This window comes from Parus major, chromosome 1A, assembly GCF_001522545.3.
Source record: "Parus major isolate Abel chromosome 1A, Parus_major1.1, whole genome shotgun sequence".
In the NCBI taxonomy this organism is placed as follows: Eukaryota; Metazoa; Chordata; class Aves; order Passeriformes; family Paridae; genus Parus; species Parus major.
In genome coordinates this window covers 14,883,524-14,911,130 of record NC_031773.1, presented here as the reverse complement: position 1 = coordinate 14,911,130, position 27,607 = coordinate 14,883,524, and the positions used below count along the sequence as shown (strand labels likewise).

The 27,607-nt window shown below is 35.5% G+C and overlaps 1 protein-coding gene across 1 annotated transcript in view; it reads right to left on the bottom strand.

Annotated features, from left to right (window-relative positions):
• Positions 1-5,549: 5,549 nt before the first annotated feature.
• Positions 5,550-27,607, bottom strand: part of TBC1D22A (TBC1 domain family member 22A) — a 140,913-nt gene continuing 118,855 nt past the window's right edge. The window contains exon 13 of the mRNA XM_015627966.3: positions 5,550-8,836. Coding sequence (XP_015483452.1) covers positions 8,708-8,836 — 129 coding nt within the window. The 3' untranslated portion in view covers positions 5,550-8,707. The remainder of the gene's footprint in view (positions 8,837-27,607) is intronic.

Below are 27,607 nucleotides of genomic sequence, written 5' to 3'. Positions count from 1 at the left end.
ATTTGAAATTAAGAGAGTACCTGTACTGTCTTATAGAAACTTTTTACATCAATACTTTACAAGAATGTTGTAAAAAATACAATCAGTGTATGCAAGTAGCAAGACAAAAGATTGATGTTATTAATTTAGTTGAGGAACAACAATTTAAAGTGGACTGGTTGGGCTCTGATACAAAGATGGGTTTCTAAACTAAAGAGGGGATGACATGGAAACTTGTTATTTCTGAAGCCCTCTGCATCAAATTTGCCTTTTCTCCTGATGTGGTAAAAAATACAACCCCATTCATAAAAATGAATGCAAGGTTTAAAGGAGCTCTGGGAACTAGTCTAACCTCTAATAATGCAGACCCTGTGTGTCACCTATCACATGCTGGTACTTCTCAGATCTTGGATTCATTCTAAACTTCAGCAATAGCTTCCAATTTTTCTATTGATAATACTGTTGCTTGATATCAGTGTATTTGAACAATGGTTTCACAACAATGAAGTTGCTTTCTTTATCCCATGGATTGATAATATGCTACTGGTGGATTATTAATTTGGGAGGGTTGTTTATTTTTGTTTTAATAACAACACATTCAATCAGGACACGATCAGGCCATTTTGTTGCTAACAAACTGTGTTCCCAAGAAACATGCAGGTGTATGGAGTGAATGTATTTCACACTAATTTGTGGATTGGAAATCTGGTCAGCTAAGCAGGGCCTCTTCTGGACATTTGTCAAGTCCTCGGTCCCTGTCAGATATCACCATCCCAGCCAACACTCCCTGTAGTGCTCTGCACATTCCATTCTGTGGGGTAGGATCTTTATCTTCCTTACTGTCTGGAAAACAGATTATACACTTTGGATGCTACTTAAAGAGGAAGAGTAAACCCGACCATTACTATTACTTTTGGTTAGACAGAATGGGGATTTGTGTCCTATACATTTTACTTAGCAGCCTATAAAGTTTATTTACATAACAAGCGGTAGGAGGAAGATCACAGTGCAAAGATTCCATTTTAAAATGAAGTAATTTGTCAACATTTGTTTTTCCACTCATTTCAATTTGCATGCAAGGATACTAAGTTTTATCTCTGGCTGTGCTACAGGGCTATAGTTTATTCACAGCAGGAGAGAGAGCAAATATAAACAGCAAGCTAATGGGCTGAGCCACCATCTAGCTGGAGCTGAAGCTTACCTTAAGTTGATGTCACAGTACAGTAGCTGCAGCAAACAAGTCAATGTGACCTGCAGATCATAACTTATTTGGGCCATGAGAATGAATATAAGGTTTGAAATTTAAGTGTGCATTTTAAGAATGTATCTGAGACATTATGATTATGATTCTTTCTAATTTAGGTACAGAAGTGCTGTTTCAAACTGTAATTGTAGCAGCCACTTCAAAATACCAAACTGGAGGTGTTGACATCTATCTATAGATGTCTGCTATTTGTCCTCTGGGCTCCTTTAGAGCCAGTGGAGAGACAGGAAATGTTTTGGGTGTCACTCACTTAGAATCACAGAATCATAGAATGGTTTGGGATGGAAGGGACCCTAAAGATCATCCAGTTCCAAGCCCTCTGCCATGGGAAGGGACACCTTCCACTAAACTGGGTTACTCAATGCCCCATTTAACCAGCCTTGGGCACTTCCAAGGAGGAGGCCTCCAGAGCTTCTCTGACCAAATTGTTCCAGTGCCTCACCATCCTCACAGTAAAGAATTTCTTCAAAATATCTAACCTAGATTTCCCCTCTTTCACTTTGAACCCATTACTCCTTGTCCTGTCACTACAGTTCCTGATGAAGAGTCCCTCTCCAGCTTCCCCCTTCAGATAATGGAAGGTTGCTATGAGGTCTCCACACAACCTTCTCCACACTGAACAGCCCCAGCTCTCTCAGGCTGTCTTCATAGTGGAGGTGTTCTAGTCCCCTTATAAATTTCATATTCTTCCTCTGACTTTCTCCAGAAGTTCCATGTTCTTATGCTGGAGGCACCAGGAGCTGGCTCTGGCACTTGGCACACTCCAGGAGTGTACCCAGAGGCAGGGGCAATGGCACCTGGAAGGGGCTGAGATCAGCTCAGCTGGCTGGAGCCTGGAGCAAATAACACCAGGGTTGTCAGTTCATCCTCAACAGGTCATTCACCTAAGAGCTGGACTTCAAGATCCTTGTGGGTCCCTTCCAAGTCAGAACATTCTGTCATCAGGAAATAAAGACCTGATTCTCTCCCCTGGCTATGAAAGGAGCGTGACAAAAGCTCAGAGGTGGATGTCTCTCCATTTCTGACATACTGTTAGACTGGGGAGATAGTAACTTGAATAAATAAGCAAAGTTACTACTTAACCAACACTAAATCTTTTGTCCATTGACATCCCCCTGTAAAGACAAATATTTTTTGCTTACTACATTTTGTGGGAAATGCTTGTTGGACTTGTGAATCCTTTGCTGGCTACAAGTATCAATTAAACTTAAATTTCTATGAAAATTGAATAATACTATATATGCATATTATATAAAAATATATTATTTTCAGAGTATTTCCATAATGAATACAAATTTTTGAAACTGAACAGGTGTCCTTGGATGAGGAAAGATGGACTTTTTCTTATTATTCTTGCATAAATAGCAGAGACAATATTGTCCAGCATGATTTGAATTATTTGGAGTAGCTATTACAACCCAGAGGATGATTGCACATGCAACAGGCTGGCTTGTACTAGCAAAACATTCACATAAAGTTTCTTTACTGAGTATGTGATGGCTGCTTCACCTGAATGTGAAGAAGTCTGATGCCCTGCATTTGATGACAGTGATGGAGAGAAAAGTACTCCTTTTTAAAATTTATACAGAATTTTTCACTGATGCAATAATAGTAAAATATATTGGGAAAAATATAACAGTGAAAATTTTCTTCACTGATATGCCAACTTTATTCATTTCTGCATGCAAAAGCTGAATTATTTATTTGCATGAGACAATTTATTCTATACAGTTGCAGCAAATACTTGTTGATGTCTTAGGAAAAGTTTTTACTTGATCAGGTAAGTATAAGACTAAATTTCTTTCATCAGATATATAGTTTATTGTTAGCTACAGTCTGAAAGTGCACAGCTTTGAGATGGAGCTACAAACTTATTTTTTGACCACAAGAGATGAAAAATTACCAAGTCTGTTTGCTGTTTGAATGAGATTTTAGGAGTGAGATAGCCATATAACTATTGATAAGACTGGGTATTTCATTACCTCCTGTGAGCTGTCATGACAGCTATGTATTTTGTATTTCTGCTGCTGTTAAAAGAGTGAACAGAATTGATCAAATGGGCTGCTAGCAAGTACTGTTCACTGGAAATCTCAGATCTTTCTGGAGGAAGATGGAAATATATGAAAATACTTAAGCTGAATTTCAAAAAAGCTCTATGTGAGAGATTGCATCATGAGTTTAAGGATGAAGTGGTCTAAATACCCCAAGAGGCACATTTTCTCCTTTCTGTAAATCAGAAATTAATGGGAATAAAACTCTTATATAACTTATCTTATAACTCTTATCTCCCTGTTTGGTTTTGTTGGGTTTGGGGTTTTTTACTTCTATTGCTCTAAATTTCAGAATGCTCTTCTTCCCATGAGGAGGATTTCAGAGAAGGCACACATAAGTGATGACTGAATAAGAAATTTCTGGAATAAAGTGTATTGGATCCCCAAATCCAGATCTCACAGAAATGAGATCTCAGTTCTGAAGGATACATAACAGGAAAATCAGATAAATATGTATACTCAATCTTGATTGATTTGATAACAAAGACCAAACAACACACATTGCAATAGACTCCTACTAGAACTTTTGGCCATTTCTGACTTGCCTTTCTAGATGATTCTGTACGAGGAACAAAATTAATAACTGTACTGTAGTTCAGATTTTAAGCTTGTGCCCGGGGCATGAGTTTCCAAACACCTCTGTCCATCCTGGTTGCAATTTCAGACTTCTATTTTCTCTGATGTAGAAGCTTGATTACAACAAAAATGGAAGCCCAGTTCAAACAACTATGTACTGTGCACATTAATTCTTCTTTGGAAGCCTGTAGGAAATTCTTATGGCCAGAAAAAGCCCAATTTTCAGAGCACCTGTCTCTGAGAGGCTTTCTCTAGCATCACATCTCTCAGCCCCTCATTTCTGGCCCATGCATTGGCTCTCCTGTGGGTTCCACACAGAAGACTTTGAAGTGTTAAGAGTCTTTGATATAGTGCCACAGCAATTTAATTATTTTCTCCTGTGCTGCCTCAGCTACACTAAGCTTAAGGAATTAGATGGGATGCAAGATTTTAGCTTTAATTTATAAAAATGCAAATGATCTGGAATTAAATTGCTCAGAAACTTGACTCTCCATCATACAGTGATAAGCAGCACTTGAGCTGCAGCTCTCCCATGGCACAGAATTCTGCCTGAGTGATCACTGGACTGGGAGCTTTTCTACCTCACCTCCTCTTCCCATCTCCAAAGAATTTAATGTGCTACAAAGTACTTCCACTCCACTCTGTTTTCAAGGAGGAAATGACCTGAAGCACAGATCAGATTTTCAGAAAGTCCTTTCTGTTTAACTTCCCGTTCATAACCATGGAAAGTCCTCCATCTGCCCAGAATATCAGTTTTCCAGGGCTCCTCTTGCACAAGAAAATCAACAAACAAATACCAGCACATACCTTGTGACCCCTTGGGCATTTACTCCACCTTCTTGATCTCTTCTGCTTTTGAAAAAAACAATTTGAAGTATCTCCCATTGCTGATTTTATGCAGGATCTTTAGAGGATTATAGCAGATAAAGAAACACAAGTTTTATTCAAGGTGAGAAACCAGCATGATTACAATTCATTGTCATTCAAGCACATAACAGACAGTCTGCCTCTGCATCCCTGTCTCTTCTCCCTTGAATATGGTGTGGAGTTTTAAAGAGAAGAGTTATTCTCTTTGCCTTCCTTGTATATTTTCTCACCAGACACATTGGATTATTGGAAGTCTCCCAGTAGCTTTCTTGACATAAGGGACTTGAGATACATACACATACATACATATACACATACATATACATACATATATACATATACATCTCTCCTTGATAGTTAATCTGTTTAAATCATCTTAGTTTCCAGATCTTATTGATGCTATCACCTGTTTCCTCACTATGAGCTGAAGTTTCCCCTTCTCCTGCACCCCCAGAGCCATACAGAATTCTGTGCCTCCTCTGTGCGCCTTGCCCCGATTTACTCCACCTTCTCTTCAGTTTAATTCTACTGCAGTGCCAAATCTGTCATCATCTGCTTTTTCCAGAAAATGCTCAGTACCCTGTATGTCCCTGATCTATGCACAGATACACCCTTGGAACTTGCTTGGATTACCGACTTGCAAGACTTACAAGGTACCCGGGTGGAGTGGCAGAAATGTAACTGAGAACCGAGGTTTGGTTAATGCTTTTCCTCTTTGGTTAATGCTTTTCCTTTTTTGAGGCTGTAAAACAGACTTTGGTGTAGGGTGCAGTGTGTTTGAAGAAAACAATAAACACAAGCTTTCCACTCTATATAGCACTTGATAAATATGTGTTTATTTCCTCATCTTTCACCAGTTTTACAGTTTTAACCAGTGCCTCAGTGGTTATGTTTGTCAGAAGCATACAATGGAACTTCAAATAGTTCTATTCTGTAGTTATGAAATTAAAAACAAATTAATAGGCCTTTCCATATGGATCTGCGCCAAAAAATAACAAAACTAATTTTTTTATAACATATTACAGAGTTACATAAGATTTCAACTTACATTTCTAACTTACTCCACGTACTGTATTTACACAGTTAACTAATTAATTATTTACATTTTTCAAATTCTGTAGTCATAAATCTTTTTATATTGTACATTCTAGTTTAAACTTTTATTACAGAAATTATTTAACACGCATTTCAGACACTGGAATTTTAATATTTCACATGAGTTCTAAGAAATTACTGCCTGGTTTCACTAGTGATGTGTCAAGATGCCTCCTTCATAAGAAAATACATATATTACAAAGGAATTTTATAATATTCAGAATCTTGAATTTTGAAAAAAACTAAGTACGTGGGATGTAATAATGATAATGCTATTTTTGTTTTTATGCAATATTTTTTTTTGGAATGACATTTTACCTGAGATGTAAAATTGTTAGATGTGTGGGCTTTTGGTAAAAATCTGAAATTTTACATAAATGTTTGCCTTCTATTTACTGAGAACTACTTCTATCTGTATAGATATATAAATGTTATTTATATATCTATATCATATTTTCCAGAAAAGTCTATATCTACATAAATAAACATTGGTATTATATTAGGAAACTTCCCACTATCCTTAAAAAGCAATGTGCTCTAGTACAATATTCAACTTCTGACACAGACACAATAGTAAATGTGACCTCTAATGGTAATACTTCCTTCCAAGGGAAGTAAGAGGTACCTGTTGAATTTGGAAGACATGGCAGACAACTTATGTGGACCCAATGAAGGAAATTTTATATATCCAGTCCCAAAAATGTTATGCAGGAGCATCTGACACAGCAGATAACTTTGGGTCAACTTTCCATGTTACATGTAACTACCTAAACACTGTCTTAATAGAAAAAAGTTAATTATAGAAACCCCTTACAACAGTTAATGCTGTGTTGTCTTCCCTCGTTACAATAATATGCATTTCTATTAACAAATGATTGCAGATACCAAGTTTAAAGCAAAAGGTCATAGATTTCATGGGTTTTTTTATTCTGTTATTGGTAGACACTGTTAGGCACAACATGACATTCTTGTAAACATGAATTTTGATACATTAGACCACAAACTGAAGTTACAGAAAGCAGTACACAGACATGTAAGAAGCACAGACCCACTACACATTCCAGGCACAGATGCAGCCATCTGGGAGGCCTGACCCTGTATCCATCACAAGTGAAACACCCGGCTGACACCAGTGGAAAAGAAATGCATCTGGCTGCCAAACACTCCGGCTTCTGAAATAATTCTCTTTTTTTGTCTTCTACCAAACATTTCATAGACTTTTAAAATATAGATGGTCTCATAATCACACGTTGGTAAAAATGTATTTTATTTTTTTTACCCTGAAACACCTAATTATTACAAAGTCTGTATGAAGAACTAAGGCCCCTACAGCAAGTAATGCAACTAACACATTTAGAAAGCTCTCTTCAAAATATGTATCTACATATTTTCAAGGAGTTGAAAATAATCTTCCAATAACTAGTCATAAGAGAAAATCTCTTGAAGAAAATTTCTTTTTTATTTCCCAAACTTAAAATTGCACTACACTTTCTGTGCAACACTGTGCAACTCAAGAACCAAACTGAGGAATAATTTCTGAGCTTTTAAGTGTATTGCTTATTGCAACTCCCACCCTTCATAACCTGCATGTGTATGGTAGGCACAAATTAATATGAGTTATTTACATCCAACAGAGAAAACTTAGAATTCTTATCAGAAACTATTTCTTGGAAAAAAAATAGTGCACTTGAATTATGTAACTTTTAAGAAATTGTTCAGTATCCCATGGTTGTATGAAGAAACACTAATTTTAGTCTATAAACTCATAGAGGATTTTTGTTCTGCTAAGGACCCATGAGCAATCTGAGTATACAGTTACTGTTATTGTTATTGGGAGCAAGCTCTCTTCCTCTGAATAATCAGGAAAAAAAGGTGTTAAATTATTTAACAAAAAAGCTTTGGAAAGATATATTAATTTTCCTTTTCTAACTTGCTAGAAATGGAGAATAAGGCAACAACTGAGATAAACATATATCTTGCTTTGTAAACCAAGCTTGTTAATACATTTCTTAAAAGTGAACTTTCACGCTGAAAAATTGCAAGGCCTTAAAAGAGAAACTTTAATTACTTTGACAAGACCATGCCTTCTGTTTAATTCACTATTTTAAAGCACTCCAAAAGATATTGGGAGGGATTTATTTTAGTGTCATAGATGAGTCTTCAGCTTTAAGTAACTCATTTTTATGGCTAAAAAACTTCTATAGCATCCTTCATGACTGAATAATGTTTTGAAAAATGCCACCAATTTCCATTACAACCTTCTATGGAAGGTTTTATGTTTATATTTGTGTATGTAGGTTTATATTACGGAAGTATTCTAACCTAATTCCATGGAAAAACAACAGATGGTGTGCTAATATCAGTGTCTTTTGACTGGTCTTATAACCAGACCTCAAAACACAGGCCTTGCTGTCTCATATAGTCTGGATGAACATGGAAAAGTTCTTATTTGCCACTCAAAGTAGATAATTTAACCAACCAGAACTGGCTGATAAAGCCATGGCAGGTGACACTGTAGTGATGACGAAATCATTCCATAAGTAGTTTAAAGTACGTAAAAAATTGTTCAACGTAAATAAGACAGACTACAATTCTCCTATTTAGAGAAGGGGATAAAGGAAGAAAATCATGCTATAAGACTTCTGAACTCATTTTTCATGCTGAGCAAAAAAATTCACTTTTAAGTTCATTCAGTGCTCGATATCCTGCTTTGTCCACTTCTTTGGTATTCTGTTCTCATTCTGCAAATTCTAACAGAATTTTAATGGTCATATTACTTCAAATGAAAGAGCAATGAGCTGAAAGCATAACCAGAACAACAGATGCCATAATACTGCAGAACACATTGGTTCTAATGATTTCTGTCTCCTTATATTCACTTCTTGTAATGATTGGGGGCATCCGCAAATGCAAACTTCAGTCTGTAGGCCTCTGCTAGGAGTACACTGATGTCTTCATTTCCCCAGTGTACTGTAGGCAAATTCTGTAAAAATATCAGTAACTCCTAATTGAAAAGGAAAAAAAAGAAAATAGGTAAATATATTTTTTTCAAATATCAGTGCAATAACTATGTATTTTACAATGATCATTTAGAAGAAACCACTCAGGTAGCACCTCTGTATTTGAAACAAATCTGGGATGCAATTAGGTTTAGTGATTTTTATATAGACACTTGCTATTCAACCTAGAAATCTGCTATTAATTGTAGCTGAAATATGGTCATTTGCTTGATTTATTTATTTTTTTTTAAGGAAAATAATCTATGTTTCTGCCTATCAAAATTATTTTTATGCTTCAGGGCATGAAGTTACACAATTTGCTACATTTTCAAAATTATGGATGATCATTAAGACTGGATTCTCACACACCAATGCAAAGATAAGCTACTTCTCTACTTATACATGAAGAATTGTGAAATAAATTACTATTTCAGTCAGTTACAATCAACTCCCACCTCAATTCTTAGCCCAGGTTTCCCACTCCCTGTTGGTTTCTGATCCCAAAATATTCTCCTGTGGGTCAGCTTTCCCTCTTTCTCATACTAGGTTTAGGCAAAGTTCACTTCCAAGAAGCCTGAGCCCAGAAACAGAGGTAACAAGCTCACTGGGACAGCTCCTCTGTTCACTTGAACATCACCACGATCCTCAGCAGCACAAAGCCTCAAATCCTCATCTGTAGGTTGAAATCTGCCAGCTCTGAGAGGACTCTTTGGAAGATCCACCACAAATTATCTCCTGACTTCATGCAAATGACAATTTTTATAAGGCACATCATTTGACTAAACTAAGGAAATTAGTTTCCTCTTTAAAGAAAAAAAACCTGGTGATCCATAAGGTCAGAAACCCTCAAACGTGATGCAAAAGCCACCCTAGGCTAAATTTAAAGTTCATGTTTGAAGGTTTCCATAGTGCAGATCACCTCATACTTTTAATTGTTTTGATAAACTGTGGCAAACCAGAAAAAGAGAAGTTTTGGATGAGTCAAAACAAAATGAATGTGGATTTTTATGATGGGAGGTATAAGGCAATCTTAGGAATAAGTGAAGCTGTTAGGCCTGCTTGTATCTTCTAGGTGCTCTGTCTTTGTAGAAAAAATGCAGACAATTTGTGCATATTTGTATACATGCATTTGTATTTGTGAGGATGTGTATATTTTTGTGTATGTCTGTTAAGGTTCATTTTAAAGATCAGAAATAAGTGAATGGGAATGCAATTAAAACCACAACCATTATCTTGTTATAAATCAGAATCCTGCAGTATCATGCATAAGTACCCAGGGAAATTATTCTTCATAAGAGTCTTATTCTGGTTCTCCCTTCTCCCTCCTCTGCACCTGCTTTCATAGAAGATGGCTGTAGAAGCCCTTAGCAAGAATTCAGTGATTTTAGGAAACAGCCAGAAGCAGAAATTAACATTAAATTATTTCCTTGTGTTTGTGAGAAAATTATTTTGACTTCATTTATTTCACAGTCTTGCTATACTGGTTCTTGTAATATGAAAAGAGAAAGGACAGAAGTTGAGCAGTACTGTATATTTAATTATGAATAATAAGTAGTAATGCAACAGAGTTAGCATGAGAATGTCTCTATTACACTTGAGAGAACACATTTTTAATAAAGTATTGCACAATTGTCAAAATCCAACTATTTTTCAAAAATTTCTATGTACTTATTTGACAGTTATGCTGATAACTGTAATTAATAAATTAGCAGTAGAGAGTAGGAGGGTTGGCGGGGGGAACCATAAATGCCTAGCTCCATGAAAGTTCTTTTCTCCTTTTACAAAAGTAACTTTCAAGCAGCCTAAGACAGCAATTAATTCAGTGAGCTTTGTGAAATTACCTCTTTTACTGTTTTTAGTCTCAAGAATTTTCTGGGTCAGACTTCTGGTGCAAACTGGTGCAAAAGATTCATATTGCTGGAGCAGTGTTTTGGTTTTCTTTTGGGCTTTGGTTTCTTTGGGCTTTGGAACATCCAAAGACTATAACCTCAATATCCATGCTATATGGAATTTAATGTATAGCTCAAATCTGAAATAAGACTGCTAATGATGAACTAGTTTAATACTTCTACCACTAATTTTAAATTTGATAACAATTTTCATTTGAATTAAATATATATATATATATATATATATATATAAAACTGGCAGAGCAATGCATTGGCTGAGTGGGCATTTTGCCACTGTTACCAAGGGAAAATACCAAAGTCTAAGACTGATCTGACTAGTGAATATAAATCCAAGTAATCCAAGTAGTGAGTTATAAATCCAAGTAAAGTAACTGGCCAAAGACATGCTACTTGTATGACTGTCTAAAGATAAGGCTGATCTTCCTGTGATCTATTAGAGAGCTTCAAAACTTGCTCAGATGGAAATAAAGGTTACAACTTTTTTTAAAATAAAGTAAAAGTTGGTGAAAATTTTACTAAAGAAAATGCTATTTTCTTTAAATAAGAAAATATTATTTTTCTTTAACTGCTAAAGAAAATCATGATGTCTTTATTGCTGCATATGGAGCATTCTTTGGAAATAAGGAAACAAAAACAATCAAAAACCCCCGAAGTCATTGGATTTGAAGATTTGTACAAACACACTACTAATATTTACAAGACCACATGACAAGTTTATCGAAAACTGCTCAATTCAGTATTTTACAATTAAAAAAAAAAAAAAAGAGTAAGAATTACTACAAGTGACTCAAGTTTACTAATTTATTTTTAATTATCATTCTTTTTTGTCAACAGATAAGCAGGAACTACTAAGCAGCATGTACAAATAAGGCATGCATACTAACTTCCTAGATTCATTTTCCTATCCACAACAGTATTAAAATATGAGGCATTCTTTGAAATATGATGAATCATAATGTGAATTAATATTTAGCATTAAAGACTTGTAGGTGATAAACTGCCTGGTCTATTTCAGAATGAAACTAAGTCTAAAAATCAATATTTGTAAAATATTCCTGGAAGAGTTTTCTTTTCTGCTTAATTTAAATGGTATTGTGATGACACCTGGCTGAAGAATCAGGGCAGCCAGCAGATCATCATCAGAGCTGGGGTTTCTAAAATCCCAGTCCAATGTTTGTTTATACTTTGGCTGTATCAACAAAAAATATGCTCAAAATTATGTGCTTTCAATTTGGCAAACAGAGTGTCCTGGTTTCCCTGACTCTTACTGAGAGGAACAGGCACACCAATCCCTTGGACTGGGGCCCACCTGCATGGCCCAGCCTGCCAGCACAGCTTCATCTCACTCATAATTTGTGATTTGTGGTGTCTGCCCTGTCATGCCACACCACGGAAAGGCATCTCCATCCTCCCGCCCTCCTCGCCAGCCGGGCAGAGCAGGAGCAAGGCACCACTTGCACAGAAAGTGAAGGGGTTTTAGTCACAGCGTTACCACCACAGCCAGGGGGCTGCAGCTGATGTCAGCCAGGACAGTGTGAGGAAACTGGCATTTTTAGCAGGGAGAAGAGAAGGTGAAGGCAGGATCTAAGAGCAGTTCTACACAGAGGGGCTTGGAAAGATGAAAACAGGTGCCAAGAGACAACAGTAACAAGCTGAAGCTAACTTGCCACACGAAGTTACCTTGTCATAAGAAAACAATCCTTTGCCATGAGGGTGCCTGAGCAGCTTGCCAGAGAAACTGTAAATCTGTCCACTGGGATTTTCACAGCCCACCTGGCACACTCCTGGACCAAGCTCTGATGCCAGCCTGGCTTGCAGCAGCCACGTGCACTGTGCACCTCCCTCCACAGTGAAATTTTCCAGTGTTTTGTTTTTTAAAGGACATGGGCTTAAATAGAAATTCGAAAATGCAACAAAAACAAAGCACTAAACATTTACCCCTTTGGAGCATTTCAAGAAACAATGAAGTTATATTTCTTGACAAGTAGGAGTATTGTATTTTTCATTTGTAATTAAAGGATATAAGGGGCTGGTGCAGCAGGGTCAGACTATGAATAAATTACAAATCTATAAATCAAACTGACTTTTAAGTATGGCAAAAGATTTGAATGTAAACTCTGTATTAGCCTTTGTAAGAGAGCTCTGGTTTATATTAACTTATTTAACCCACAATTCTGAAATAATTCTTCAGTACATTTGAAATTCAACATTTTTGTTACCAAACAAAAACCTTATCTTTTGTAGAATCTCACTCATCTTATTTCCACAACTACATTTGGATTTACGTGATACTTTACATATGTGTGTTTGTAAAATATGCTGAAACACTTTATAAAGCATGGTCAAATATGCTAATATATATAAAGTATTTTTAAACACTTAGAATCAGCTATCTAGAGTTCAATTTTAAAGTAAATGTAAATTCAAAATGTAATTTTTCTCAGATAATTAACAAGTAATTATAATAATAATTATATATAATATTATAATAAATATTATATATAATAAATAACAAGAAATAATAAGTAGTTCTAGTATTCTAGAACTACTCTCTTCACATTGTAGTCAAGACAAGACAGTGGCAAACATTCTGGAAGTGCTGAGGTATAAAAGCACCTCTAGATGTATGAAGAGTAAAAGCATGAGGTCTGTGTTTTACACACCACAACAGTAAGAGTAATACTGCAGGTTAGGCAATGGCTGTTACACACAAAATTATTCTTGAGGGAAAAAAATGTTATCCCAGAAGATCCAATAAATAAATTACCATCCATAAACTACCAGACTACCAGATAGCTCAAAAAGGTGATTTCCAAAGCCTTTATTCCTCAGTTTCCACTAAAACCAAAAAGGTGAAGGTCTGCTCCTTGTAGACTAAATCAAAACTGAATATTAATAAAACTTCACAAAATATAGTAATTATTACAAAGTTATCGGCCTCTTTCTCCTCATGAAGATTTTAACCCAGTGAAACCTCAGCATATTAAAACAATCTTTAAATCCCCCAATCCAGAGCAAAGAAAGCAAATTTTATCATGTTTTGGAATCTGGTTCATTACCAAATCTCCTTACAGTATGACATCTGCTATAATCCTGTTTGAAGTACAATTTTTAGCATAGGATTGGACAATAATACTGGTTATTTGGCAATGGCTATCTGTAGCTGTTATGCTATTTATTATCACCCCTACTCTGACTCCATATGTGGGTCTTGAAGGAAGGAACATCAAAACCAATTATAGAAAAAATAACACATTGATAGTTTATAAAACATAAAAATGTTATTCTAATGAGTAGAACACTAAGTTATCTTCTGTGCTAATGGAAGCAATATATTTACTTTGAAAATCCAGAATTTTTGTCTGTGTGAATTATTGACAAAGTTCAATGGCAAGTTTGTTTTTTTTTATTAGAAGAAACTTAATAGGACATAAAAACTAATAATAGTTTTTCCATTTTAGATAATATAAAATGGCAGTAACTAAAGTTAAAATCAAACTTGAACATACTGAGGACATTAACAGTTAGTTTTTAGTGTCAAAACTGAGAACTGATCTATTAATTTAACAAATAAAGGCACTCCTAAAATGCAGTACTTTTCTACGAGAGTTGTTAATCCTTACTGCTGTTAACTGCAATGTAATTATGGTCTGAGTACTCCTGGCCTACCACAGCTCTCTTTTATACTGATAGGCAGAACTTACAATCTTACTATATTTCATGATCATAAACTTTACAATATTATACTTTAGGACTATATATAAGTATATAAGTAACTTAAAGGTAAATTAAATTTATATATAATCTTCAATGATTTGATAAGAAAATGCTAACAACTATAATTTTAATGAGCTGAATGTATTACACATTATGAACACATATAAAACACAACAAAATTTATGTTGCCAATTTGATTAAATGGCCCCTTTATGAGAGTTATTTGTACTTTCCAAAATTGTATTTGAAATCCCAGAACATAGCACCTACTTTTAAAGAACTAATGAAGTGAAATTCTACTAAAATTTACTTAGAGTAATTATTGAGACAACCTAAGGAGGAAACCAATTATTGCCAGGGGAAAAAAAATGCTCATTTATCTTTTTAGATAATAGAAAAGAGAAATAAACCCTATGCATGCATTAAAGAAATCTAAATATTTTTATGGTTTTATGAGAAATTGCATAATGTTGGACCAGAGATAGAGCTGGGTGACGATTCATACATTTGTTTGCAAACAGATGTACCCACTTTACAGGCAAAAAAGACAATCCTTAATATAGGGATTGTTTAATTCCTGTTTCCTTTACAACATTCTTTTTCACTTGATTGCATTTGGGATTGTCAGGTGTGAAAGGAAAGGATGGCCAGTGCCAAGTGGGCATCCCCTCTGTGGCCTGCACTGTGGAGCAGACAGACAGGTGTGCCAGAGCTGCAGGGCCCCACACCCTGTAAGAGCTGCAGGAACCAGGCTGGCACGCTGCTGTGCCATGTTAACCACTAATCCTCTTCACAGATATTTAGGAGGAAGGATACCTACTGCTTTGGGGCTCAGCCAGGCTCACTACAAATCCTCCCCCTCCAGCCCGCTATCAAAGCAGTAACTGCACTGGCTGCTGCCATGAAAGCACAGGTCCAGCACACCCCGCAGAGCCTGGATGACCTTGTTCAGCTGCCTTAGTGCTGCCTTTCCCTTCCCTCTGCCCCTTGCTGTTGATGTGAGAGTGCACCAAATGAATACGGCTCTAGCTCTGAGACAAGCTCTCTTTTCTTTCTTTGGTACTGTTTCTTGCAAAATGCTCAGCAATATTCCCTATGCTGCTGCCACCTCTTACTTCTCCAGATGTCCTGACCTGCTACACAGAGTTGCAAATAATGAGCTCTATTTCTAGAGTGCTGTGCATCTTATTAATTACCTGTGTCTAGGAGTCAGAGAAAATATTTCCTTCCTGTTGGGCCCAGCTGGAATTGAGAACACTAAGATTTCAAAATCTAATACTAAGGAGATAGTAGGAATAGGTCACCTACTGCAGCTTAAGAACTATTTGCTGCAGATACAGGTTAAGAGGTGTAAGTAAACCCGGATCCTTCAGTGGTACAGCTCAGTGCCTGTGCTGCTTCCTGAGCACGGAAAGCACATGGCAGCAGTGGCTGAGGCAACAAAGAACAGTCCCTTTTGGATCCTGGATGCAAAACTGCCTTCCTTGTTCCTGTAACTTCAAAGACTATGTATGAACCACTACTTTGATAGGCACAAGATGGGGCAACACTGGTTTATCTACGCCAAGTGGTAGGAGCATTGAAGTCTGTGCTCGACACAGTCTCAAAGACTTAAGAGACATATTCTTGGCCAGTCATAAATCAGTGTCACCCAAAAATTTCCATCTGGAATGTGAAAGTTTACAGGAAAGAAACAAGAGTCATAAAACCACAACTCAAATATTTGCTGAAATACTGTGATGTTGAACATCCTAAATTCAATGCTAAATTTGATCTTCTCTCGTACATTGCTTTATTACGCATTACTTACATTATGCTCCTATAATTCCTTGAAAGGAACATTAATTCTTTAAATCAGCCTTATACATCTTAATTTTGACCTTTTTTTCACACAACATGACATCTCAATGAACAGACTATAGCACACAGAACTCTGAACAGTAGGAATCTAACTACAGAGAAAAAACATTCAGAATTCCAAATATACTTGTTACATCTTAAAATTAATATTTTTTTTTAAATCTAAATACTTTAAAGGTTAATTTCTTCTGCTACCAGCTTACAGTCAGCACTTCAAGGACAGTGGTTCACAACAAGTTCATATTTTTTTATCCTTTAATTCAAACACATTATAAATATATACACATAAATATATATATTCTTTGATTCAAATATACATTTTAATTCTTCAATTCTTCATTTCAACTGATCAATTTGCCATTAGTCTTATGAAAACATAAAGAAGTATGCTATTCTTATAATTAATTTCATATTCCTAATAAGAACTTCACAGAAACACACCTTAACATCCTGAAAATGAAAGCTTATGGAAAGTTGATGGTTTTATCATTTCCCTTTCATGTTTTCCTTTTCATGACTACTGAAAAAGATTCCAGGACTCAGCATACTAAACTAGCAATTAAAGTCCTGTTTCATCCAGTACGGATCTCTTACACAAGTCATTAGCAACCTTAATTGCTAATCATAAAATATGTGGTTCTAAAGGACTATGGCAGAGATGCTGCGCTTAGCTTCAGCTCACTTAGCTGAAGAGAAGATTTACATCTTCATTTCTAAGAGTATTGATAAAAAGTACATTAAAGGACCACATCTCAGCTGGTATTATAGGTAGTCTTATTACTTTGGTCTCAAATAAAAACCAAACCTACAAGTAATCTCCATCCCTAAAACAAGAATCAAATTTGCATGCTAGACCTTTTTCTCAACTAAATTTATTATCCACATGTTATTATCCCAAGATTATAAGACAAGGTTAAGGAGTTAGAATCCAAGCAAGCATTGCCACAGACCCTAAAGGATTTAAGGTCCCTTCCATCCCAAAAACTCCTATGATTCTATTTTTTATTATCCATGATAATAGATATCTATGTTCTATGATTCTATGATACTCGAACACTGATTTAAATTCAAACTTAAATTGGACAGTCAAACAAAAAACAGTCCTAGGTTCTTTCTCACATTTAAACTAGAGAAAACAGAACTTCCATTTTACATATCTCACATGGAAAATGAGTATCTCAGGAAGCTTCACACTTCTATCCAGGAAAGTTTCACAGTTGACAGAGCAGTTCCAGTGGAGCTGACAGTTCCAATTGCTAGAGCTCAGAACAGAACAGCCCTGAACCACTCTGAGTGTAATTTTTTCCAGATTGTTTTATGAAATATTATTATATTGATGGTATTTGAAGATACATGTACTTATGTACCAAAATACAAATCATAAAAAATCATAATAAATAATAAAAAGCCCAAGTATGTCATTTACCACTAGTTCCATCCAAAACTCAACAAATAAAGGAGAACAGATGCAAATATCCAGAGTATAAAAAGTCATGAAGTTTGGCTGTCATTCTATAAAAAGAAAATCCAAACAAAATCCATCTAAATGTGGAATGTACTGTGCCAATTAAGGCTGCAGCAATTATGGCAGAATTTAATTTCTCAAATGACTTACCAATAAGTTACTACATTCTATCTATTTTTTTTTCTGTAGTCAAGCAAGATCAAAATATTTCTATAGCAGATTCCAAGAGAAAATTTACAATTCTGCCTCTCCATGAAGTCCATATGCTAACCACTCTTCTTGGTTTGGTTTTCCTGACCATAATTTGGCAATGCATTTTAAGTAGGACAATTCTACAGCTACAAATTCACACATATTTCATTTCCTTATCTACAATGACTTAGATTTTAACACTGGAGTATGAACAGCTAAAAGCTCAGCCAAAAAAAAAAAAAAAAAGAAAAAAAGAAGAAAATCATAAAATACCAACTGAATATAATGAAGCACAGGAAAAAAGTGTATCAAAATTGTGTATATTTCTAACCTAAAGTAATTATTACATTTTGACAAAGTGCTGTAAATTGTTACGAGTAAAATCTCATCTTGTTTTAGAGAAAATATATATTAAGGATGACTGATGCAAAATTACCTGTTTTTTATAATTTAAGTAATACTGCCTGAGATACATAACTTTTACATCCAATAAATATGTCACAGTGCAGAGCCTACTTAAACTACTGTATTTTTAGGAGTAAAACAAGTACTCCTAAAGAGAGTTCAAATGGAATATTGACAGTATCCTAGGGGATATAGGAATGAAAGGCAATTCCATTACATTGCTCAATCACCACCAAATGAAGCCACATTTTGGTGTTTTGCTCTGAAAAACAAACAATCATTCCCCACTTGTCACATCAAAGCCCATAAAGCATTTGTGCACCTCTAAGAGACTTAAGGACAGCAGTACAGAGAAGCCATGACTTGGCAGTGGAAGAGACCTTCATGAAGATATCACAGTTAAAGGAAACAACCTGCCCCATCTGATAAGTGAAAATTTCCCAGTTAACTTGAGAAGCCTCACAAAAATCAATAAGAAGTAATCTGGAAATCCCTTCAGCTCTGAGGAAAATGCCACTGTTCAAATTAAGAAATCAATTAAACTTCCTTGGTGACCACAGAGGCACAAGAACATGAGACGGGATCACCCAAGCTGCATAGGTTTTCCCAAAAACCTTTGTACAAAAATAACAACATCTCCACAAATTTCTATCCATTCCTTGATGCTTTAAGAAAAAATATATGATACAAAATGCTTCAGTCAGAGAGAAATTCCAAAAGTACATCCACAGACAACAGACTGAATTGTAATGCAATCCAATTGTACACTATAAACTAAAGAATTAAAATATCCTAAACCAATAAATACTACATGAGAAACATGATTAATAACTGAGACAGTGCTCATAACACCTTCAGTTTATTTGGGGACAACAAACATCCTGAACCAGGATTAATCTTCCTGTACCACACAATAACAAATTTATCAAGCTTTGTTAAAAAATATATGCTGCTCTTCATGCCCTGATATTTCACATACAAGATGCTTCATTTTGTATAATGGTTTATAAATCAAAGTGAAATAATTTATGTACTTTTGATCTTTCATCAAAATTACATTATGACTTAAATCTTTACCCTCGTTATAAAGCAATCCAAAGGCATTCTAGAAGATGTTCGTATTCTCTACCAAGCTTTGCTTTACAAGGTTAAACAAGCAACATTCTTCTAATACTCCCTGCCAAGGTCAGTTTTTCATTTCCCAGTCTACTGTTGTTAAACACAATTCTAAAAAATTACCAAAACCCAAATATCTAATTCTCATGCAAATCCCAGAGAAATGCAAGTTTTCAAAACGAAGAACTGGAACCACAGAAAAATAATAACTCTAAATGGAGTACCTGGAAACCCTAAGGCACATATAAATATCCTAAGGCCCTGGACTTTTAAGACAATTAAAATACTATCACACATTCTTTATATAATATTTAATTGCCTTGTACATCACTATACTGATAAAAATAGATATCTACATCTCAACTTTGGCCAGCCAGAATTTAAGATGAAATTTCTATATAAGATGATAAATGCCTCAACTTTCATGAAAAATATGTGCTTGTAAACCAACAGCTGAATGCAGGGTTTATTCTTTACTTATTTACAAAAAGAAGAGCCTCCAGACACAAACATGAGAGAACCAAATGTCTTTTCAGTACAGTGGATGACAATGGGCTACGTTAATCTTTTCTGACTGCTCATTTTTAACACTTCCAAGATGAAAGTCCTAAAAGCTCTTAGGCCATGACTACATCTTCTTGGTAATCCTGGTCCACACACACAAGGAAATAAACAAGTTTACACTCCAACTTTAAAAGAATTTGCACATTGAAAGCAGTGGTCTCTGCCATAGTATCAATATCCAAAGAGCTGTCTGGCCAAGGAACACTCTGACAATTACACAGCTGCTCCAGAATGGTCATCAAATATCAAATAGGTCCAAGTCCTTAATTTCTCACTATGTAAGGAGAAATATTACTAAAACCAGAAAGAATCAATAGGGAGAGAAAAATACTGTTTTCATAATAATTATTTTAGCCTGTGACAACTAGTATTACATAAACTGAATATGAGTAATATTTTTCAGTATTTCTCCCAGGTGTCAGATTCTTATGCCTACTTGGTTTTGTAAAAATTCCAATTACATTAAGAAGAAGGTTGTGGCATATCAAAGAAAAGCTGCAAAAAATCTATCTGAAATGGTTATCCAAAGAATCAAAACAACACATAAACCAACTAGGTTTTAAAGACAACATTATACCTAAATTCATTTTCTTTGGGTAACTGGACTTGTGACAACATTTTTTCTTTTACAAAACCATACATTTTGAATAAAATGTCATTTTATTTAAATAAATAAACATGACCAAGAAGTGTTTCCAGGTCTGGCAAAAAACCTGCTAACAGTTGTAATGGATAAACATTTCAGTGATGCATTGTATGGTGTAACCTAAGTGTTTGATGGGCTGGTCACTGACACTGACACATCGTTCATCTGTTTCTGCTTCTTTAGCAGGCCGATGAGAGGAGGAAATCCTGTATTTATCACAATAATCTACTAGAAAGGAAAATATAACACAGCTTGGAAGATGTGACCTTTTCTCACAAAAGAGAATAAAGACATCAACTACATGAAATATCTTTCAGAGGTATATTGCTGCTGGCAATTTCGGGTTGCTTTAATAGGCTTGCCTGCGAGCTGGCACTGCCATAGCAGTTCCGTGCCACACTCTGTCATCTTTTCTCAGGGGTGGCAACACTGAGAAAGGATGTGGTAGAGAACAACTGCTACTAAGGATTTCAGATGCCCCTTTTTAACCTGCTGACCTATGGGGATCAGCACCTGAAACTAAGCAAGATGTGTGAGAACTGTGAGGAGAAAAAATTAACACAAAGCTTTAGTGAATCAGGTCTGGAAGACTGGATGGAATCATTGCTATTCATTCAGCTAACAGCATGCAAATGCTACTGTGAAGAAAACAAATTAAGGTGGGATAAATGAGAGCTCTTAGTATGTTTGAAAAGGGATGTCTAATGCAAAAACACTACAGAGAGCAAACAAGTTGTGCAAAGATTTTACTCTTTATTGCAGCTGAAAGATCTAACCAGGAGGCTATGATAGTAATAGTAAATCTGCCATAATGAAATTTCTGGAAAAAATCTAATTCTGATTTGTTTACAAGGGTGACAAAACAATAGGCATTTCAGTTCTCTTTAGTTTTACTGTCTTGCAGTTGCCAAAAGACAACTTTGTTGTAAGACAGCAAAATCTACATGCACAAGCATTTAGGAAACCATAGGCAAAAACAGAAAATTGAAAGAAAGAAAATTAATCCTCCTCCATCTTCTTGTCTCAAAGAAAGGCATATGTCACTTCATCCTATTACTCAGCTCAGACTCCAAAAACTTCTGGTTTCTCTTTGTTCTCTTATCAGTAGTTTTGATTGAGTTTGGTTGTCAAGTGTACAGGCTCCTGTGATTTTAGTCTTCTCCAGGGTTACACACTGATAAGGCCAATAATTGACATTGTTATGCAGCAGGTTCTGCTGAACAAATAAACATGGAAAGAAAACAGTTTTCTTTATAGAGAGAGGTCTCCAGTGACAGCTGTGAATTACTAACTAAATGGAAGTCCTGCCAGTGCATTTAGTTTAGCAGGTCACTTAAATTGCTCAAGATGAACAGGAGTTCTTCCTTTGTTCAAGAAAAATCCTTTTTATATTGAAATGGAGAAAATGCAAAGATCCCTTTGTGGTATTTACTGAAAATAAATAAAAATACTGGTTGGTGAGAGAAACATATCTTACAGAAATCAGAAAGTGCTTTTTCTAGAAACGTACAGGACAGTAAAATCAGATTTTCATTGTGTGGAAGATTTGATTTAAAACTGGGACAGTAACAGCAGCACTGTGAAGTAGAAGCCATAAAGCAAGGCTTACTGCAAATCCCTTCAGATTACACACACTTAGCATCACGTCTTTCCCTTCCGATTGAAGGAATCAGAACAAACACAGCTCTTGCCAACATGTGCAGATGAAGGGGCCCCAGCTCTGTATCCCAGCCTGCAAACCACACTGCTCAATCCCCAAGGATTTTAGTCCCAGCACCCTAAGAGGTGTGGAGGTCTGAACAGCAAAAATACATATATTTCTTTTTAGTTCATGGAGCCTTCCAGGACAAGGAAGGACACAACTCAGAGGCAGAACAACTTGCTTCTAGAGTTCAATAATGTTATTGGATACAGTGACAAAAATTAAAAATAATAAGGAAAAAACAGTGGTTACTCAACAACTACTGAACTTTTTTTAAACCAAAAATAGTGCTTTTCATCTGCAACTAGGCTTTACAGGGAATCACAATTTCAGACATATTTACCACTGCAATGTGGTTCTAACACTGTGTGCTCTCAGTTGGTAAAGATCACTAAAAATTACTAGATTCCAAAATGTCTACAAGGTATTTGTTTGTAGACAAAAACATTATACATGTTTCGGAAATAGTGACTGACATTTCAAAATTATACTCTAAGGCCAGTTCATTATCTGTTTCAACAACTGCTTTTTGTACTTATACATGATAGGAACCATGTCTGTCAGTGGGAGTACAGGTACAAAACATAAATTTGACAGGTACAAAACATAAATTTGGGGCTGGTTCCTAGTGTCATAGATGACACTGCTAGAGAAGATCATTACTTATTCTGGTCTGACCTTCTGTGTGGATAATAGGAGCCAAACCTAAATACATGGTTGGTGGTTTTTTTTAAGTTTCAGGAAAAACATCAATATGAAATCTTTAAGAGCTACAGAAATTCATTATTAGTTAATGTCTTGGGGTTTTCTTCCATATCAAATTTCTCAAATATGAATCAATTCACCTGTTGGTTTTCCTTTTGACAAATTAAGTAGGTCAAATACTTCAGTCATGCTCTCTGAGCCCTCTCTCTGTCTTTGACCTAAGACATCAGAACTGGATGCAATATTGACAAAGAAAGAAAACCACCAAAAGCCAAAACAAGCATTTAGGTTCATTAACTCAAGGATCCAATCACTCCCATGTGCCACAGCATCATTCTGGGAGCTGATTAGGAGAGATGTAGGCATTCCCCACCCCACAGATCTCTTTTGGAGCCACACATCACAGGGTACAGTCCCACACTCCAAAGGTATGACCTATTCTAATTTTTCTTTATTTGCAATTTTTTTTCATTTGACTGCGTCAAAATACGGCTCGTCTGAAGAGCTCACCTGAACAAGTGATTCAAGACTTGTTTATGTAACTGCTCTGTTCTCCTCACTTTGTCAGAATGGTACATCTGTGTCATCTCCAGATTTCTGTTAGCAGCTATTTTGTTAGTGGAAGTGCTGAATAGCCTCATACTGACTCCCACAGATACTCATTAGACAAGCCTCCTCTTGAAGATGATTAACAAAAAAAGGGTATTTTTTGTAGGATGTTGTATTGTATTTCTGTTGATACTGTTAAATGCTATTTAAGTGTACAGAATAAAATGCCACATACACCACAGTATGAAATTATTATATTGCACATTTGCATGCACCAATGTAGATTCACTTTTCAGAATTAAAGACAGAAATGAAGCTGTTAAGAATGACATGGGGGAAAAAATGCTTCATTTGCTCTTCTTAATTGATAGTAAGAAAATAGGCTAAGTAAATAGCAATAAATAGTAATTATCAGAGAGACAGTAAGTAAAGATGATAGAATTTAATACTTGTAATCAAAACTATATCTTCATTATCTTCCTGAACACAGTATTTTCTTCCCACAGTGCCTTCTGAGATAGATAAACAAAAATTGCCCCACATACAGGAAGCACTTTACATGTTACAAGATTTCCATTACAATCCATAAAGGAAAATGAGCATAAAGCTCTTTTTGCAGACAATATTAATAACTCATTACTATTGTTAGCTGGACACACTGTGGTCATTTGAAAACCAATCTCATTACAGCATTATCCTCTGATATGTTGCAGTTTCCTTATTTACAGCCTTCCTGAAAATTAGGAAAGCTTTGGATAGCGTATTGGTAAAATGAACAAGCCTATCAATAGGACGAGTTCTGATACCCATGTAGATATATTAACAAAATTGACTGAGTATTCAAAACCTACCATGGAAGCAAAAATAAATATCCAAAAACTATCCAAATAGCTAAAAAAATCAAATTTAATTTTAATTTCCTTCTGAAAAGTAAACAGAAATAAAGGTAATAAAATGTCAAATTATTTCATTGCAGTTCCACATTCATCACCTAGAGTCTATTGCTTACTGGTGAGTGATCATGTTGCCACAAGGGAAATGACAACACACCCAGCAACACTGAAACAGGACTGAAGCATGAAATAACATCCTTGCAGCCCCAGCAAAGCACAAAGTCAGACTACTTATGGTGACTGGAAACATTCCAAGCCTAAAGGTACCTCATTTGCTTTCTGACACTGTGTTGAGATAGCAAAGCTGCAGTATGGACGTGCAAAGCCACAACAGTCCACTGCTGACTCATGCTGTTACTACATTATATTTATGCTGTTATCACACTACTTTATGACGGGAGATTTCCTTATGGTCAGAACCAGAGCAGATGATGGACTTCAAGTCAAGAGGAAACAAAAGTTGCTTGAGTGCATTAAAATATATAGTCTAAATATCAGGTGAAACTAATTCTAGTGATTAAGAACTATTGGCAGTTTCAGATATCGTCACACAGAACCCTGTTTCAATGATTATAAAACATACAGCCATGTTTTGCCAAATGGAAGATTTTACATGAGAACAGCTTATTTACACGGAGACTTTAACATGAGTTTTTATTTTTCTTTGATCCATAGAGCCCTTTTTTAGCTGTGTGTGTTCTTTGTATCTCCAGGAATACTGTGGTTTGGAATTTCCAGGGTTTTTTACAGTGCATCTTCAGTATTTGCCAACTACAACCACATACTTTGAACAAAATTCCTGGGAACACAAACAGCAAGAAAACCCCCTGGCTTACTGACAAGATTTTATCTGAAAAGCCAGATTTAGAAATACTGTCTACCAATCACCTGCAACCTCCAATCAAAAATTCACCTTTTAATTTCTAATTTCTTTGATCAAATCTTCAATAAGTTCAATCATTCCACTGGAGTATAATTTTGGGTACTGAGTTTCTTTTGATGAATACCAGGACTTTGGTTGCTCTGAAATAAACTGGAATATTTTTTCAATTTTGTGATATTCATATAATTACTTTAAATATTTTTAGATATTTTCATCTTTTTGTAAGTAAAATCTATATTTATTCTGTTTCTAATTCTCTCCCCATTAAGATTGTAGAAATGGACATCATATAAAATAAATGCTAAACCAAAATGCTTCCAATTTTATCTTTCCAGCATTAGTCATTTTGTTTCAGTCAACTTTCTCAATGCTCTTGATCTTCACCTCAGCAATTTTAGCTGAATTAGCTTCAGTATAATTTGTTGACACACTTGACAGTCTGGCATTGCTTTTCCACAGCAAATATCCACTATTATGCAGATGTTTTTATCCCGAGTCTCAGATTGTTAAGACAGGCAACTTTAGTGAAGTTAAAATATGATAATTCTGCAATTAAGACAAACTCAATGTTTCCTCTGAGAAAGAAGTAATTATGATGAAACCATTCAAGATACAGCATGACTGTAACGTAGCAAAAATGAAATCTGGACTGACAAGACCATCCAATGAAATTTAGAAGAGTCAAAAATCCCCTCCAGTGCCCAGAAGCGTACTGTTCTGTCAGGTGAAAATTCAAACATCATGGAAAGTTACACATTATGTGCTGTTCCAATGCACAAATCATAGCTGGAATGTATATAAATGAACCCATTAAAAAGCACAGTTGTGGGCTTTTTACCAGATAGCAGAGACTGGTTTGAGAGCCCCTTCTGGTTTGAACTGTTCTGGCTGGGCTTGTTGGGGCTTCTTTTGTTACTTGCTTGTTTTTTTTTAACATAAAAGGAGATTCAGTACCATTGAGGTTTTTTTGCAAGACTGAACATTTCTGGCAGTAATTTTATCTTCTATTGGTAGAAGGCCTTCTCTGGTTTTGGTACTTACTTAAGATTGGCTAAGAACAGCACGTCCAGAATGAAACAACACTTTCAAAAAACACCAGAATATGGATACAAAAACCTCAGCTCAGTGTTTCCATACGATTTTTTGTCAGGATTTTATGCAGTATTAACAACGATATGTGTAAGTCTTAACTATAAAACAGAAAGACCAATACCTTTGCATATTGGTAAAATGCTCTGCAAATTATATTTGAATTGCTCTGCATATTTGCAAAACATTTTTGTTTTGAAGCCTATTTACTGAACTTATATTCTATTGATTCTTAATGTACCCAAGTGAATATGCTTTGAAAAGAGGTATGATTGTATTTATGTAGCAGCAGCGTGCCTCTGGATCCATGACAGCCTACTCAAAATATTCAAAGTACTATGCCCTTTTTTTTCCTCTGTGATCAATTTAACTCTTCAACAGCAGCATTTACTAAATGGTGAATTCAATTTGTCAAATAACTCAACTGAAGCCAAAATCAAATTATTATTCTGGTTCACTTAAAGCCATCCAAAGACCTAGAGGGTTATCAAGAAACTACTTTATGGATAAGAGAACAAAAATCAATCTGTATTCTTGCATCCTTCCCAAAGGGTTATTAGACCAGCAATATTCATCACCCATTGCAATATGTATAAATATTTTTAATCTTATTCTTTTTTCTAGAATAAGCAAAATAGAATCCTGTTCCAACTATGACATGCACAATGTGATTTTTAGATGTAATCACAACTACTTAACCTAAAAGTGATTAGAAAATTGTGTCAATACCATAAAGATTTAGCAAAAGTTATTTATATAAACTTACTGAAAAAAGAATAGATCTGTTAGAGAATGCCAAAAGTCCACTGTCCTAAACAGGTATTTCCCCTCTTCACATGTAATTGTCTTTTGAAGAGTTGGAGGAGAAAAAAAAGTTTCCTACCATCTTCATTTTAACCTACATATTTATAAATTCTAGGATAATATTACATTTTCATAAATTTGAATTCATTGTGCTTTATGCACATTAGCAGCATTAGTGATATGTGTCTTTCTGAACAGTATAGATTTGCTACAGCTTTTCAACCTCTGTCTTCTGCAGTTAACTATAACAAAACTGTGGTTCCCCTGGATCACAGG